The sequence below is a fragment of the Anneissia japonica genome, unplaced genomic scaffold, assembly GCF_011630105.1.
Source record: "Anneissia japonica isolate Jap-2015-1 unplaced genomic scaffold, ASM1163010v1 scaffold199_len4679917_cov187, whole genome shotgun sequence".
NCBI classification, from domain to species: domain Eukaryota; kingdom Metazoa; phylum Echinodermata; class Crinoidea; order Comatulida; family Comatulidae; genus Anneissia; species Anneissia japonica.
Window position 1 is genome coordinate 4,455,221 of NW_022686322.1, and position 16,519 is coordinate 4,471,739.

A 16,519-nucleotide genomic window follows, 5' to 3' on the forward strand; every position below is an offset into this window, starting at 1 on the left:
TTTAAACTGGTTGATGAACATGAGAAGTGTTAGTGAGTTCTTCAAGCCACAAACTGTGATTTACCAAGTGTTTTATTAAATGCAGGCCTTGATAAAGTCCTAGCGAAGTTCTAAGCCTCTTCACAACTCAAGAACAGGGAATCTATGTAGTGATATACTAAACAAATATTTACTGGGATTTTAATTGGGTCATAGTTCAAATTAAAACCCTTGGTATCTGGAGGCTGTACTACGTCACTTAACTTGGTCTCAGGACAAAGTACAGCCTCCAGATCACCTTGGGCCATAAATTGAACCATGCCCCTCAACCCAGTAAATATTTGTATAATACTTTTACTTAGTATTTGTGTGATGGCCATATAAAAGTATATTTTTACTATATGTTTTTAATTTATAATTTTGAAATGTGAATACTTTAAAGTAGAGGCAGTTGAATAATTTATGCCTTTTAACCGGTTCAAACGTTCTAACTCACCAGTGCGCAACTGCCAATGTTGCATTGTGGGACACAGTTGGACTCAAAGTTGACACAGGTACATCGTCGGCATTCACCAGCATCCCATGATGTTCCATTCTACAAAGATTTTAAAAATATCAAAATATAAGAGTCAAGTCGTTTTCATGTTTACCAAATCATTTCCACCATACAGACCAACATAATTAATTTAACATTTTCATTATATAAGTGACTTGCAGTGGCGGCACCAGCCAAATCCCATGTAAACCACAGTACCAGCAACAAGATGAAATACTCTATTATAACACACCTAAATAGTTCCCAGTCATTTGATTGGTTGATTTTGTACCACGTGACATTAGTTATTTTTCCCATTTCAGCACTCATCATGAAAATTTGTTTCCACCATGCATTGTTCTTCCACCCATATTGTCCATTGCATTTTGCCTATGGATACGAAATGACTTCAACCTAACATAATCTTTTGATTAGTTAATAAGATGCAGATTGACTTTTCCGGAATGTTAAATCCATGAAATGACGTTACGTCACTTATAAGCCTACTTCTTGCTGCACTTGTCTTAGCGGAATTCGGCCCTTACTTTCTGAAATGCGCCGACGGATTCCTAGCCTAGGCTTAGCCCTACATTTTGCACAGACGATAGGCCAGGACAGGCCTAGGCCAAACCGATTCGAGCTGATGGGCCCGCGGCCAGTGGGTGGGGTGAAATGTTGGACCGCGGTCAGTGGCCAGGAAGGGCCTATAACCTAGCCCTATTCCCCGGGGAGGCGACAGGCCTTACTACAGTATTTTAGTCTGGGACACTTGCTTGGAAGATGATCAAATGACAAAGTATCTATTTAGGTGTTTTATAAAATAAGTAATGAATGTTCTGTACAGTATTTGTACAGTGGGAAGAATATTTTCATTCGTTGAAAGATTGACTGTTCCATTCAACGAGGCTCTGCCTCGTTGAATGGAACAGTTCAAGGTTTATTGATTGATTTTTTTTCATTGGACTTTCATCTCTGTAAAAAAGAGATTTAAATGTACAGCACTTTGATCTCAATTTAGAAATGCTTGGTCAAAAATAATAATAAATAATTAACTAGAGCACACTCCAAAAGTGTATACCTCCACCCGCATCATACTTCCTCCCTGTATAAAAATTCACATGCATCTTTTCCTTTGAACCTCCACCAGGATTTGACCTGTCGCTTACAAAGCAAACGTCATAACCACTAGACAAAAATACGTTTTTAGTTATGTGTGATCAGGTAGTCATTGAGAGCCTTCAATCACTGACCATAACAAACCATTCTAGAAAATTTAATTTGGATCCATTGATCAGTTTTTAAGATATTTAGGTTTGGGACATTCAATTTTAAGGGTCTCCACCTGCAGACTCTACTCAGGAACATCGACAAAATTCCATATTTTTTCCTTGGCCATGACAAACCATTACAGAAAGGTTTTCAGATGCATTTATCATTTTTGTTTATATTCCTGGATCTGGTTACTCATATCCACAGCCTACTTTGGATAGTCACCAAAATTTAATTATTTCTTCCTTGAACCATGCAAGCCATTCCAAAAAGAACCATTGATGAGTTTTTGAGATATTGAGGTCTGGGAATTTTAAATGACCCACCAAATCCACACCCAAATCTGAATCGTCATCAAATTTAATCACTTCTTATTTGTAACTTGGTAAACTCTTCAAGTAATTTTCATTTAGATCAGTTTATCAGTTTTTTGAGATACCTAGTGTGGGGTGTTTTTCTTTATATGGTCCCCCACCTCCACACCCCACTCCGGATCGTAACCAAAATATAAAGGAACTTTCCATTCAATATCAGAAATCATCTGTGAAAATCTTATACATGTACATCTAAAACTGTATGCAGGAGGTTGCTAACACAATACAGACAGACATACAAACAGACCATACAAACACACACAAGCACACCACAAAGTCAAATGAAAATATAACCTCCTTGAGAGGGTAATAATCTTGCCATTGCATAATAATTTCTATTAAGTGTATGATTTGCAGCTATATTACTTGCTTTCAATAATAACATTTTAGAATACATACTTCATAGTGGATATCATTGTAGATACAGGCACAACCAACAGCCATTCGAACACAATACTCTCCTTGCCAAACATAGCCATCAGGACATGTATGAGCACAGCCTTCAACGCATGGGTTCACTTGATGACAGTTACTTGAACCATCGCAGTTCTGGACACAGTGACAAGCAGTGCATGCTAAAAGTAAAACAAAGAAAAATTATATATACATAATCTGTATAAAAATAATGGTATGGTGTTAATAGGTAAAGCATATATCAGATGTCAATTGTGAACAGAATAGAGATGGTGAGAATTAATTGTATGGGAAGTTGAAATCACTGGGAAAGTCTATATCTTTATAGAGGCCTAAGGTGTGGGTTTTGTGTTTAAGTATAAGTTTGAGTTCGGAAATGCGGCGATCGTTCAGAGATTTAAAGTTGTTGGCGACAGTATGAGTACATATCTCAAACGAAATCTACCTCTAAAAGAAGCACCGGTTTCACCGATGTAGGTGCCATGATCACATGCATTACACATTATGATGTAAATCACGTTAGTACAGTCACATGTGAGTTGAGGAGGGTGAATTTTGTGGTTAGTGACTGGGAGTGTGATTGTGTCGTTAGTGATAATATGTGTGCATATTTGACAGCGAGCCTTACTACATTTCATATTGCCATATGAAGGAGGTTTAGTGGTGATGCGGGAGGAAGTGAGAAGGGATTTCAAATTGGGTGGCTGGCGGTTGGCAAGAATAGGTGGTGTAGTAAATAAGTGTTCTATGGATTTGTCAAGCTGGAGGTGCAAGAAGTCGTCTTTGGTAGTGTTGGTGATGGTCTTGTTGGAATTGGTTAAATAATGAAAGTACATTTGGCACCTCATAGTCAAGTTAAATTAGAACAGGAACACATTTTGACAAGACATGAGGAGTAAGACCGTTTTCCATTAAAAAAAATTCTTTATATACTTACAGATTGGAGTTGTCTGTGTAGTAATCACTGTTACAACAGTAGTTGAAACTAGAAAATATAACATACAATATTCTTAGACACCACACACACATAGAAGTAAAACATACTTTCTAGGGGTCTTAATTAGGTATCCATTTCAATGCCTCAAATTGCAGTAGTAAATGAAAAATTTAATAGCACTTAATGTTTTGCTTGTAATGGTTATGAGTACATTATAACAAAGTTGAAATATCAAAACAGCTAAGCATGCAACAGATTGATGGCGCTATTCAAAATATCCAGAAATTTTCTAGGAATTTGGACAATTATTTAGCCATCAAATTGTCAACATGATGAATAAAAAGCATAGCCGCGTTTAGTCTGATACAGTATAATATACAATATAAAGTAAATGACAGCAACACTTTTGAGACTAACAATATAGACTTTGTTCTCTAGCTTTTGTCCACACAGGGGACTTCATCAGGAGACTGTACAAATCGGATAAGAAACAACTATAATATACAACTGAAATAATGGGGGCGGTACTACAACAACAAAGAATGGAGTACGAAGCATACTACTAGTCTGCCAAAATAAGCAATCTTAATAAACAATATTAAAAGAACAAAAGATCAATGAATAAACTGTGAGAAATAGCATACTATCTAATTGTCTTAACTTGATAGTGAGAGCAGGGCTCAAAACAGAGAAAGATTAATAGTTTCTAGAAAGAAAAACTTTGCATATAATTATATATATATATATCTGTTTATCCAGATAAGTATTCAAGAATGACTATTATTATTTATAATTTATTAAGTATGAAAAATAGGGCTACTTACTCTGTGTACATGCACAACATCTATCAGGATCATTTTCAAACATATTCAGAGCTAGATTCTGAAAAAGTAAAATACATAACTGTCAAGCAGGTCAGTGAAATACTGTTGTAGTATATGACTACATGAGTCTTGCGCTATGCAAAAAGAGTAATATTATTATTATCTCTGCCAGGAGATATATGTATTCAGTTGTGTAATGTGTCGGTGTGGGTGTGTTCAAAATATCTCAAAAACGAATGTACAGATCTAAATGAAATTAGGGAGTGTCAGGTATGACCTAAGGACAAGATAATTAAATTCAGGTGATGCATCATCATCGAGTGTGGATTTGGTGACCATTGAAAGGCCAGCCTATTGTCCTACTGTAAATGGTAGGCAGATACACTAGCTATATGATGAATATTTAAATTGGTGCAATTACAGTAAACGCAAGTGTTTCATACATACTTACTTCAATTTTTTGGAAAGCAATTTGTAATGCATCTTTATATTTAAACATGTGATGCTAAAAACCAATAACTTCTTCTAATATATTTGAGTATTCACATAATTTTTTTTAATGAATTTGACTATTCACATAATTTTTTTGTATTTCGACACCTATACTTAGCATGTACATTTTTTGTCAAGAATAAATTTAAAACGTTCAAGTGTTAGTATCAAGTAAGGAGTTGACAGTTATACCAACATCTCAATAAAAGTTTACATTACAATTTGTTTCTGTTTGGCAAAGTTAATGCACATTTTTTGAAGTTACTGTGGCATTATATAATTATGAAATATTATTTATGTGAATGTTATTTTGTGTGAGGAAAAAGCCTAAGCAAGAAAGAAAGAAAAGAAAGAGCTGTGTGTTTTTTTTTAAAGTGGTGCAGAGTGAAGTGGGTGAATGTGGTTGAAAATAGCTCTACCTAATCACATGCATTTGCGTGTGGTTGTAGGTGAAAGTCAACACGAGACTATCCTACCGGCAACTTAAAAGCAAAATTGACATAATTTATCACAATACTAACGAATGGTTATCACATTTTTTACGAAAAGGCCACGAAGAAAATAATTACCGCTGAACAGGATACATTACACTGCTTCTCGCAGACGTTAACACCATTATCACAGCGACAGTACTTGCACTCAGTTGGCCAGTACATTGCTCCATCCTAGGTAATATTTAAAAAAATATATAATATACAGGAGTAGTATACATAATATCTACTGTTAACATCCTTAAAACACTAAAAAGTTTATCAAATACAGAATATAATAAACATTAACGAGGGAGATGTTAATAACAACAATAATAGTAATGATAAATAACAGCATTAATAATTACAATAACAATAATAGCAGTTATAATTCAGTAAATTTACAAGTGTTGTGACAATCTTTATACAAAAAAAGCAGAGCATTGAAACACAAGCAAACTATAACTTGAGCTAAGAAAAATAATGTTTCACTAAAGCTCCTGATACACTATTGCCCATTTATTTATTCAACTTTATTTAACAAGGGTGAGCCTAAAGAGCAATGCTGACTTACAGGGGCCCCTTACCAAAAAAAAAAAGGATATCAATTTGAATATACAACAGTTAATAATATTCAGCATGAAATAAAAATTCAATTTACATGAAAAACACTGGAACTGGAACATCATACTTACAATTACCTAAAATTTGAAGTTATACTAATATTTAACATTTGTATATTGCACTTACTCGATATTCAACACCAGTCGCGTCTGTACATGGGCACCCCTGTTCATCTGAACCATCACCGCAGTTACGCTCACCATCGCATACATTACCCTCAAGAATACACATAGAGCAGTCAGCACAATTGTAATATCCATCTGGACAGGAACATGGCGGGGGCTCCAGCGTTGCTGTTGTACTCGCTGAAAAAAAACATTTTTTAGTTATTTGCCATATCAAAAAAATATTTAAACATTATCATTATCAATTGGTGACTGGCTGGTAAATTACTAATCAGTTGCTGTCGTACTTGCTGAAATAACACATTTAGTTTTTTCCATATTAAAAAATATGTAAACATAATCATTATCAATTCGTGATTAGGCTGGTGAATTCCTAATCAATGTCAAAATAATTCATAATAAAGGTGAGAAATCTTTAAAAAAAAAGTGTTGTGATACTTACGACCGACTGTTGTCGCGCATGGGTCACCTGTACACTCCCAGTGTCCTCCTATGCTGCACTGACTGAAAATTAATCAACAGCGTAAGAAAGTTATATACAGCATACTGTGGGAAAGGTTAAGATGGGCATTCATTGTGTTGTATGACCATTGAATCCAACTCAGTTTCCTGCGAGCGTTAGACGAGGCACCGCCGTCTGCTGAGTGTCGGTGGCAGTCTGAACAATGATCTGTTGTGCATGCGTCTTCGCATTGCGTTCGCCATGCGTCATGCGCAGTGAGTGCCTGACTTTAGACAGACAAAGCTCAATTTATATAATGGTTATATAATTTTGGCACTATGAAAACATTTTTTTGAGTTTGTATACACCCAAAAACACACACACACACAAATGTGAGGTCTCACCAGAAAATGAGTCTTATCGTTAGAAAATTTAAAAGTTAATATTATATTTGGGTAGATCACATTATAAGCTTTAATTTGGTCCTGTCTCTTATACACATCTAGATGTGTATAAGAGACAGGCAATTTGTAATGCATCTTTATATTTAAACATGTGATGCTAAAAACCAATAACTTCTTCTAATATATTTGAGTATTCACATAATTTTTTTTAATGAATTTGACTATTCACATAACTTTTTTGTATTTCAACACCTGTACTTCGCATGTACATTTTTTGTCAAGAATAAATTTAAAACGTTCAAGTGTATTTAGTATCAAGTAAGGAGTTGACAGTTATACCAAGTCAACATCTCATTAAAAGTTTACATTACAATTTGTTTCTGTTTGGCAAAGTTAATGCACATTTAATGCCAAGTTACAGTGGTATTATATAATTATGAAATACTATTTATGTGAATGTTATTTTGTGTGAGGAAAAAGCAAAGCAAGAAAGAAAGAAAAGAAAGAGCTGTGTGTTTTTTTTTTAAAGTGGTGCAGAGTGAAGTGGGTGAATGTAGTTGAAAATAGCTCTACCTATAATCACATGCATTTGCGTGTGGTTGTAGGTGAAAGTCAACATAGTCTATCCTACCGGCAACTTAAAAGCAAAATTGACATAATTTATCACAATACTAACGAATGGTTATCACATTTTTTACGAAAAAGCCACGAAGAAAATAATTACCGCTGAACAGGATACATTACACTGCTTCTCGCAGACGTTAACACCATTATCACAGCGACAGTACTTGCACTCAGTTGGCCAGTACATTGCTCCATCCTAGGTAATATTGAAAATAAAAAAATATATAATATACAGGAGTAGTATACATAATATCTACTGTTAACATCCTTAAAACACTAAAAAGTTTATCAAATACAGAATATAATAAACATTAACGAGGGAGATGTTAATAACAACAACAATAGTAATGATAAATAACAGCATTAATAATTACAATAACAATAATAGTAGTTATAATTCAGTAAATTTACAAGTGTTATGACAATCTTTATACAAAAAAAGCAGAGCATTGAAACACAAGCAAACTATAACTTGAGCTAAGAAAGATAATGTTTCACTAAAGCACCTGATACACTATTGCCCATTTATTTATTCAACTTTATTTAACAAGGGTGAGCCTAAAGAGCAATGCTGACTTACAGGGGTCCCTTACCAAAAAAAAAAAGGATATCAATTTGAATATACAACAGTTAATAATATTCAGCATGAAATAAAAATTCAATTTACATGAAAAACACTGGAACTGGAAGATCATACTTACAATTCCCTAAAATCTGAAGTTATACTAATATTTAACATTTGTATATTGCACTTACTCGATATTCAACACCAGTCGCGTCTGTACATGGGCATCCTTGTTCATCTGAACCATCACCGCAGTTACGCTCCCCATCGCATACATTACCCTCAAGAATACACATAGAGCAGTCAGCACAATTGTAATATCCATCTGGACAGGAACATGGTGGGGGCTCCAGCGTTGCTGTTGTACTCGCTGGAATAAAACATTTTTTAGTTATTTGGAATATCAAAAAAATATTTAAACATTATCATTATCAATTGGTGACTGGCTGGTAAATTACTAATCAGTTGCTGTCGTACTTGCTGAAATAACACATTTAGTTTTTTCCATATTAAAAAATATGTAAAAATAATCGTTATCAATTGGTGATTAGGCTGGTGAATTCCTAATCAATGTCAAAATAATTCATAATAAAGGTGAGAAATCTTTTAAAAAAAAATGTTGTGATACTTACGACCGACTGTTGTCGCGCATGGGTCACCTGTACACTCCCAGTGTCCTCCTATGCTGCACTGACTGAAAATTAATCAACAACGTAAGAAAGTTATATACAGCATACCGTGGGAAAGGTTAAGATGGGCATTCATTGCGTTGTATGACCATTGAATCCAACTCAGCTTCCTGTGAGCGTTAGACGACGCACCACTGTCTGCTGAGTGTCCGTGGCAGTCTGAACAATGATCCGTTGTGCACGCGTCTTCGCATTGCGTTCGCCATGCGTCATGCACAGTGAGTGCCTGACTTTAGACCGACAAAGCTCAATTTATATAATGGTTATATAATTTTGGCACTATGAAAACATTTTTTTGAGTTTGTATACACCCAAAAAACACACACACACAAATGTGAGGTCTCACCAGAAAATGAGTCTTATCGTTAGAAAATTAAAAAAAAAAAAACCAGTTAATATTATATTTGGGTAGATCACATTATAAGCTTTAATTTGGTTTTTACATGACTTCCCTAGGATAAGTAGATCCAGAGATGTGAGTATTTAAAATTTAGGTGTATGACAACCACATTTTAAAAAAATCGGCCTCAAAGATAAACGAACCTGTACAAATAATAGGAGTAGAATTACAGAATATGTGCAGAGAACACTGTTTTAGTAAAACAATTCACTTAAAAAGTAAACAATCATAAAATACAAGTCCGGGGAGGGGGGGCTCAAGCTTAAATATTTCTATACGGGGAGGTGTTGCATTTACGGGGTATATTTTTTTAGGACTTGGTAGCACAAATGTGGGAAATATGGGGGAGTTGCAGCATTTATGGGGTATAATTGCCAAAACTTTGTAGCACAAGTGTGGGGTATAACCGGGGGGGGGGGGTTATAAATTTTAGGGGGAATTTCAAGCTAGACTGTGTGGTAAGCCCCTTGCTAAGCCTACATTTGGTACAGCCACAAGATCGCGACTGGACGGAACACTTTTTGCTATTGGGAACCAGTCAATATTGCGCCCTCTCTGGCACTATTGAGTGGTTTTTTCCTGTCGTCTTTTAGAACACAGTGCGATTTAGGTAAATGGTAGTTCAAGTCCAAAGAATTTTCAGTAAAATAGGCAGCGCAAGTGTCTCATGTCTTGAATTGGGCACCCCCCTGTTTGGTTGGTATGCAAGTGAGCTCCCCAGGATACAAGTATCAAATAAAAATTTTGTAGAAATTTTGACATTGGCCTATTTTAGTGAATATCTTAATATGATTACACGAACAATGCGTCTCGTTTCTTGGTGAGACAAATGCTATGATAACTACATACTATTACTATTGCACATGTTATATTATTTCAACACACATCCAAACAGCGGGTAGCCCACCAATAAAATAGCACATAGTTGTATGGATTTAATTTAGTGTAAACACCAAGGATAGCACACAAAATCTAGAAGAAGACTTATTTCCAGTGCGGTCCTTCTGGTGGTGATTGGGAAGTACACCGGGAGACAATCCCCTACTCTTTTCCGAAGAGTGTACTGCATTCTTTAACGTGCACATGAGTCATATATGCACACGGGACCAACGGCTTAAACGTCTCATCCGAAAGATGGTGCACTATTGTAACTTGTGTTTCAGCCCTCCAGCTGAAACACAAGGAGAGGGAGCGATGAGAACTGAACTGCAGACCTAGAGATCCAAATAAGAGGACAGCTTTTTTCATTTGTAATCTATTCTAAATCAGTGTAGATCAGTATACAATGCACTCACCATTGCTGACAATGTATTATGGCAACAGATCCTGAAGAATAAGATTCCCCATTATCTATACAAGGGCACATCTGTGGGGCTATGCACTGACCCTCGTGGAGAATGCTTCCTTGTGGGCATGAACAACATTCCACTGTTGAATTCCAGGCTGAACATATACGGAGATCATCTGGATTATAGCACGTATCTGGGCAAGTACTTCCAGATGGGTTGTAGTGCATACTATTTATACACTGAATACCTGAAATAAGTGACATTAATGTATCATTTATTTATTTATTAACCATATTGAAACAGTATAAGATATCAGGAGTGTGTAATAACCTGTTTTACACAACGAACCTCAACATAGCAGTAGATCTCTAAGTATGATTATATAATATATATAATAATATATAATATGCAGCTAATATAATATTAGTATTTTCCCCTTTAAGCGAGACTATTTTTACACCTTGTTTCACGAACTTATTCTTTTTTTAAATTGTCAAAGGAGGGTGGAAAAAAAGTAAAAATAATTTAGGTTTTTTATTTAGCAAAGAGGTTTGCCAAAAACATCCAGACAGAGAAGAAAGAAAATTAAAATAAAATTTTACTGGTGAATGTAAACAGTGTAGTCATGGGATGGTTAAATGCTTTAAATTTATACAATTAGGAAGAAATACTGTATACATATCTTATTTTTGGAGTTTTATTATTTGGGCCTAATAACAATAAAGAAAAAACATTTTTTTTTTTCTGAAATTTCTATTTTTTCGTGGTGGCAGTGGCGATAATTGGCCAAAAATAAAACTGTATTTTCATTCAAAATCATCATTATTGGCGGGCGGTGGGTTCTCGCCTTATGGTGAAGTACATTTTTACAATTATTTTTGGTTTTTTCTCTTTAGTGTTCTTTTAAGCACTGATGTTCCATATGGTACTCTTTCACTATATGAGCTTCGGTAAAATTTGTTTCAATGTTTGCAAGTAAATTAAATAATTTATTTATTGTATGCTTGTTACACTACGTAGATATTCCTGACAAGCCGAGCTATTCTCAACACCCTACAGCCTATTTCACGACTATGATGTGGCGTACAAGCTAATGCACATTGTATTGTAAAATTAGAGCATTTTGTAAGCTGGACAAGGTAAACATTGGGAGAAAATCAATAACCAAGTTCTCAGGTCAAAATATATCCATTTTTATATTTTGATCTGACTATATTATTTCCAAAGACTATTGATCATCTGAAAAAACTTAAACAACTGAAAACTAAAAGGCTAACATTTTGTTAACATATGCATGTTTAGATTGTTGCTAAAAACATTTTGAATCTTTCGCTGTCCAAGCAGTAATGTGCAAACGTCATAAATTTTACATGCACACTACAAACGTCTGAAGCTGTCACCAGTGCTACTACCGATGCTTTCAATGGATCATTAACAAAATAAAAATTTAAAATCCAATAGGTTTTATATCATTTTAAGGCTAATTAGTTGTAGAATATATTTGTATTAAATAATATTTTAATATTTTGTCACTTTTAATTCGAGGGAACATGTCACAGTTATTTAGGCTACGTTCAGACTTGGAGATAAGCCAGGCTTGATTTAAGTCCGGCTCAACGTTAAGCCCAGCTTAACTTTTGCCAGACTAGCGGTTTTAGCCAGACGAGAATTTGCATAATAATGAACCGTAACTAGGAAACGTGTTTCAAAACATTGCTCACGAAACGTACGCTCGCTCACGGCGTATGTACCGTAATTGAATGCTGATTGGTCATTTCGTCACCCGAAGTCAATGCAAGACAGCCCCGCAACGATTAAAGTCCAGCTTAGAAAAGTTAAACACGGTGGCGCGCCAGGCCTAGTTACTATAGGAACACAGCGCAGCTTGAAATAAGCCACCTTGGTCAGAGTGGCAGGTGGATAAACCTGGTGAGTTGAGCCGGGTTTATCCACCTAGTCTGAACTAGGCCACAGATACTTACCACAAACCCCATCTGATCGCCATTCAACAGTTACATGCTTTGAGAGGCAAATAGCGGCATACTCGGCAATAGCAGTACACATACATTCACAATCACCTCCAGTGTCACAAGCACAGGCATCCATTACGCAACTCTCATAGTAAAATTCTGGATTAACCTATTAATTATGGTAAATGGAACCATGTAAATATTCACAAAATAGAAGGCAGATAATAGAAATAATCCGATTTTAGAGGGATCTTTGATGAAATTAATAGAAATAAACAATGACACTGATGAAATACATACCACATCATGACAGGGAGCAAACACAGCCTGCTTAATAAGTGAGCAAGAGTACTCAGCCCACGCACGACGTCTAGGGTTCACGTCACATGGATGAAATACTTCCTGAGCGGGAGGACAGCTTGTGCGGGTCCGCCAACTATCTCCGAAAAGGGTAGCCCTCGACTCAACCTGGCCTGATCTTGTAGTAAAGTCATTGGTCTGGTCACCGTCATAATTTCCACACAGACCACAGGTAACACCCCGATACGATGGGTCAAGGGTGAGTCCAACAGAGGTTCCTCCATCCCATCTGACCATTATTCCTATAAATCAAAAGGTACTCAATGTTAATGCTCAATAATATGGTGACAGCAAGCTGACTGATGTGAAATAATGTTGTTTGGAATGCCAATAAACTATTCCAAGTTTTTGCGGAGATTGAACATAGGGAATATTGTCTTGTAAGGCTTTAAAAATTTATGGCCCAAAGTATCTAGATTTTCCAAGAATTGTGAGGACTAGCCCCTGCATATATGTGGCCAGATTAGGTATGCAAGAGACTTCAATCTGCCTACAGCAAGTGGAACACAATATTATGGTGTCTGTCTCTTAAGTTTCACAAACGTTTAAATGACTTAGCCTAAAATGCATGGAGAATGCTAAAATTAGTGTGAATACTATCTTCAAAAATGTTATTGCTGTTCCTTGCTATTTAATTCTCACACCATCAGCGGCCATTGTGGGCATTACCACGCATCCGATTCCTCTGTTTTACACTGATAGCGTTATATGTTCTCCCAACAATACACCACATGGCCACACAAGTTCCATGGTCGCTAAATCAGTCTATTTTTAGCTTTCTCACATATTTTTTCACGATAGTTGAACATTTACAATTTGACATTAAAACTAACTTTAAGCCTGATTTAAACAATCTTCATCTTTAAAATTATAAACACCTAATTTCCCCTACTGGCCATGTGCCAACCTTATGTGAGAGCTCTTTAAGAAAAGGTGAACAGAAAAACAGTTGACATGAAATTAAACACCGTTTCAATCATCTATTGAAAGTCTTACGTTGATCCACAGTGTTGAAAATCCAATGACGCCCGACTTGATAGCAATCAACAGTTCCAACAGGGGAGCCATTTAATTGAATATCAGGAGTATCCTGGCCTCTTGTCAAGTATGTCACTGTTCCTTGGTACACAATTTTGATGGTCCTGGCACAAGTAAAACCTGTAACACCACATGGAACATTTTCAAGAGTTACACTGAACGTTCCGCCACCAGGCCTACCACAGGCATCCTCACAGAACACATATCCACAGTCACCTGTTAAGAAAATATGAAACAAAATTAAACATACAAAATATTTTCAAATTTGATTTTAATACAATGTCTGTCAAAAATGATTGATTTTATTTGGGTAGTGAATATTTAACAGATAAGTATAAAAAGCCAAATTGCGCCTGTGGAAATGTCTTTAGAAAGCAGGTCTGGAAAAAAAAATGTTATTTGAAAAATGTTATTTGCTCAATTTTGACACTTTATAATGACTGTTTCTATACAGAGTTTGCTTTCCAATTTTTAGATCACCTTTAAGACCTGAAAATTTGGGATGGCCTTGGGGTCTGGTCTCCAAATAGTTAGCTACATAAGTTAATAGATTGAAGATTGTTATTTGGTCCTTTAAAAAAGTGGTCAAGAATTATACAGGTCTCAGGATTAGGGGGGGGGGTCTCAACATGGAGGGTGCACTGCAATTATATCACAATTTTACTTTTCTTGTATTCTATTTCAAAAGAAGACTTTTACATAAAGTTTGTTCTCCAATTCCAGACCAAGGATCCCAAGTTGGAAGAACCCAATCCCAGGAGATTCGTTTAATGATGTTCGGGGCACTACATATTCTATGAGGAAAAGGTGTAGGTAACATACGAAAGGCCACACCCATCTCAGGCCTACCATGATTGGGGCTGAGGTGATATCATTTTTTTAGAATAGGCACTTTTAATTAAAGCCCAGAAATGGCACTGTCAGCCTGCCAAAAATAATCGGCAACCAAAGTTTAGGCCTACAGTAAATAAAACAAAAAGATTTGTTTTTTACAGAATTTGCGGGAGATAAGTGAATTTCCGGGAGATTTTTGCTTGTTTGTGGGAGTGGGGGAGACCATACCAATTTCCGGGAGACTCCCGGGAATTCCAGACCACCTTTGGGACCTGAAAACATGGGGTGGTCTCAAGGTTCATTCTCCACATAGAGGGTCAGCTTTAGTATAGATTGAATATTATTATTTGGTTCTTTGAAAGAGTGGTCTCAAATTAGAGGGGTCTTGGAATTAGAGGTGTCACAATTTGGAGGGTGCACTGTATTTGTATTTAGCACATTTATTTTTTATGATGGCCCTTTATAATCAGCTCACACTGGATGGGCTACCCTTGTAAATGCTGGCGAATAAATAATCTATAACCTTGTAAATTGAGATTTTATATCTTACAGCTGTGTTTAAATTGGATTCATTTTGGTCAAACTAACCATGTATCTGGTCACTTTAACACAAAAAAAATCCAGTACAAGCAACCTGTGTAATATTCTCCAAATACAGCAATTTTATAACATTACCCAGAAAGAATAATCAGGCTGTTTTTTCTGAGAAGAAAAGTCCAATGCAAACAACAGGACTTAGTTTAATCTTGCTGAATGCATGCTAAATACATACATTGCTGAATATTCCACCGAATAGGTAGTTTTCATTAACGTTAACGGATGACGTCATAATTTATTCATCTTATGTTGCAAGGATTTTACATGCTCGATGTACGTTAGTTACGGGTTTGCGCATTTCAATTTGTTTACAAAATGGGCAGAGGTATCGCGTTGCATGTTCGGTATTAACGTTGAAGTTAAGGCTAATGTCGTGCACCACAAACTACCCATTGTATCAACGATCAGACTGACCATGTACAGTATGTGCAAAATCATACTATCTTAACACCGGCTTCATATTTAAATTAAGAGCGAACAGCAGTACGACTTGACCAATATAGCTTTACCATTGTATTGGTCAAAGTTAATCCGATGATCCAATGCCAATGTGCCTTTTTGAGATAATCAAGATAAGCCAGACAGTTATGGCGGTTTTTGTTTTGGGTGTATGGTCTACATTTTAATGACACCCAGTTTAAAATGAGAAGAAAGCTTAAATATGCATGCTTCATACCATGGAAGTTATACATTTTCCCATCAAAGGTCATATAATGAGGACCACCATAGACACGAGCTGTCTGCGGGCAATCATTTTCCTCACATACCCATTCTCGGTTCGAACAGAAGCTGTAAATGAAGGAAAAACAAAATGGGTTTTTAAAATGTCAAGTTATTCATGGTAAACCAGCCCACTCTACTTACAGGTCATTTACAATGAGATTATCGTCCACCACTAATGAAACAAGTAACCTACAGTATTCACACATAACAAATCAATAATTAAATAATATAGATGAAAACTTTATTAATCCCGTTTTGGGAATTTCTTTGCTTCATACACAAATTACAATATCAAAATATGTAATACAACTTATATTCTATTATAAATACGATTATTAAGTAAAAATATTCATATTACAATGATCCAGTATTGCATGTTGCTATGATCTATGTACTCTGGACCAAATCCTATAATTACAATTCAGAAATTGTTGTGAAGGGGGTGAGGAGGAATTACAGTCAACACACCACCATGGGAGTATGGTTCCCAGATGACATGGCTGTGGTCTTAAACTACTACACCTGTCTCTTATACACATAT

The 16,519-nt window shown here is 35.8% G+C and overlaps 2 protein-coding genes across 2 annotated transcripts in view; both read right to left on the bottom strand.

Annotated features, from left to right (window-relative positions):
- Positions 1–7,239, bottom strand: part of LOC117114763 — an 88,437-nt gene extending 81,198 nt beyond the window's left edge. The window contains exons 1-8 of the mRNA XM_033258457.1: positions 7,229–7,239; positions 6,486–6,547; positions 6,045–6,223; positions 5,394–5,489; positions 4,333–4,390; positions 3,509–3,556; positions 2,557–2,732; positions 476–574 (exon numbers count right to left, since the gene is read on the bottom strand). Coding sequence (XP_033114348.1) covers positions 476–574; positions 2,557–2,732; positions 3,509–3,556; positions 4,333–4,390; positions 5,394–5,489; positions 6,045–6,223; positions 6,486–6,547; positions 7,229–7,239 — 729 coding nt within the window. The remainder of the gene's footprint in view (positions 1–475; positions 575–2,556; positions 2,733–3,508; positions 3,557–4,332; positions 4,391–5,393; positions 5,490–6,044; positions 6,224–6,485; positions 6,548–7,228) is intronic.
- Positions 7,240–7,511: 272 nt separating this feature from the next.
- The window catches only part of LOC117114775 (SCO-spondin-like), a 35,517-nt gene continuing 26,509 nt past the window's right edge, over positions 7,512–16,519 (bottom strand). Inside the window, exons 22-30 of the mRNA XM_033258466.1 lie at positions 15,932–16,044; positions 13,783–14,040; positions 12,727–13,028; positions 12,439–12,595; positions 10,463–10,703; positions 8,711–8,772; positions 8,270–8,448; positions 7,614–7,709; positions 7,512–7,526 (exon numbers count right to left, since the gene is read on the bottom strand). Coding sequence (XP_033114357.1) covers positions 7,512–7,526; positions 7,614–7,709; positions 8,270–8,448; positions 8,711–8,772; positions 10,463–10,703; positions 12,439–12,595; positions 12,727–13,028; positions 13,783–14,040; positions 15,932–16,044 — 1,423 coding nt within the window. The remainder of the gene's footprint in view (positions 7,527–7,613; positions 7,710–8,269; positions 8,449–8,710; positions 8,773–10,462; positions 10,704–12,438; positions 12,596–12,726; positions 13,029–13,782; positions 14,041–15,931; positions 16,045–16,519) is intronic.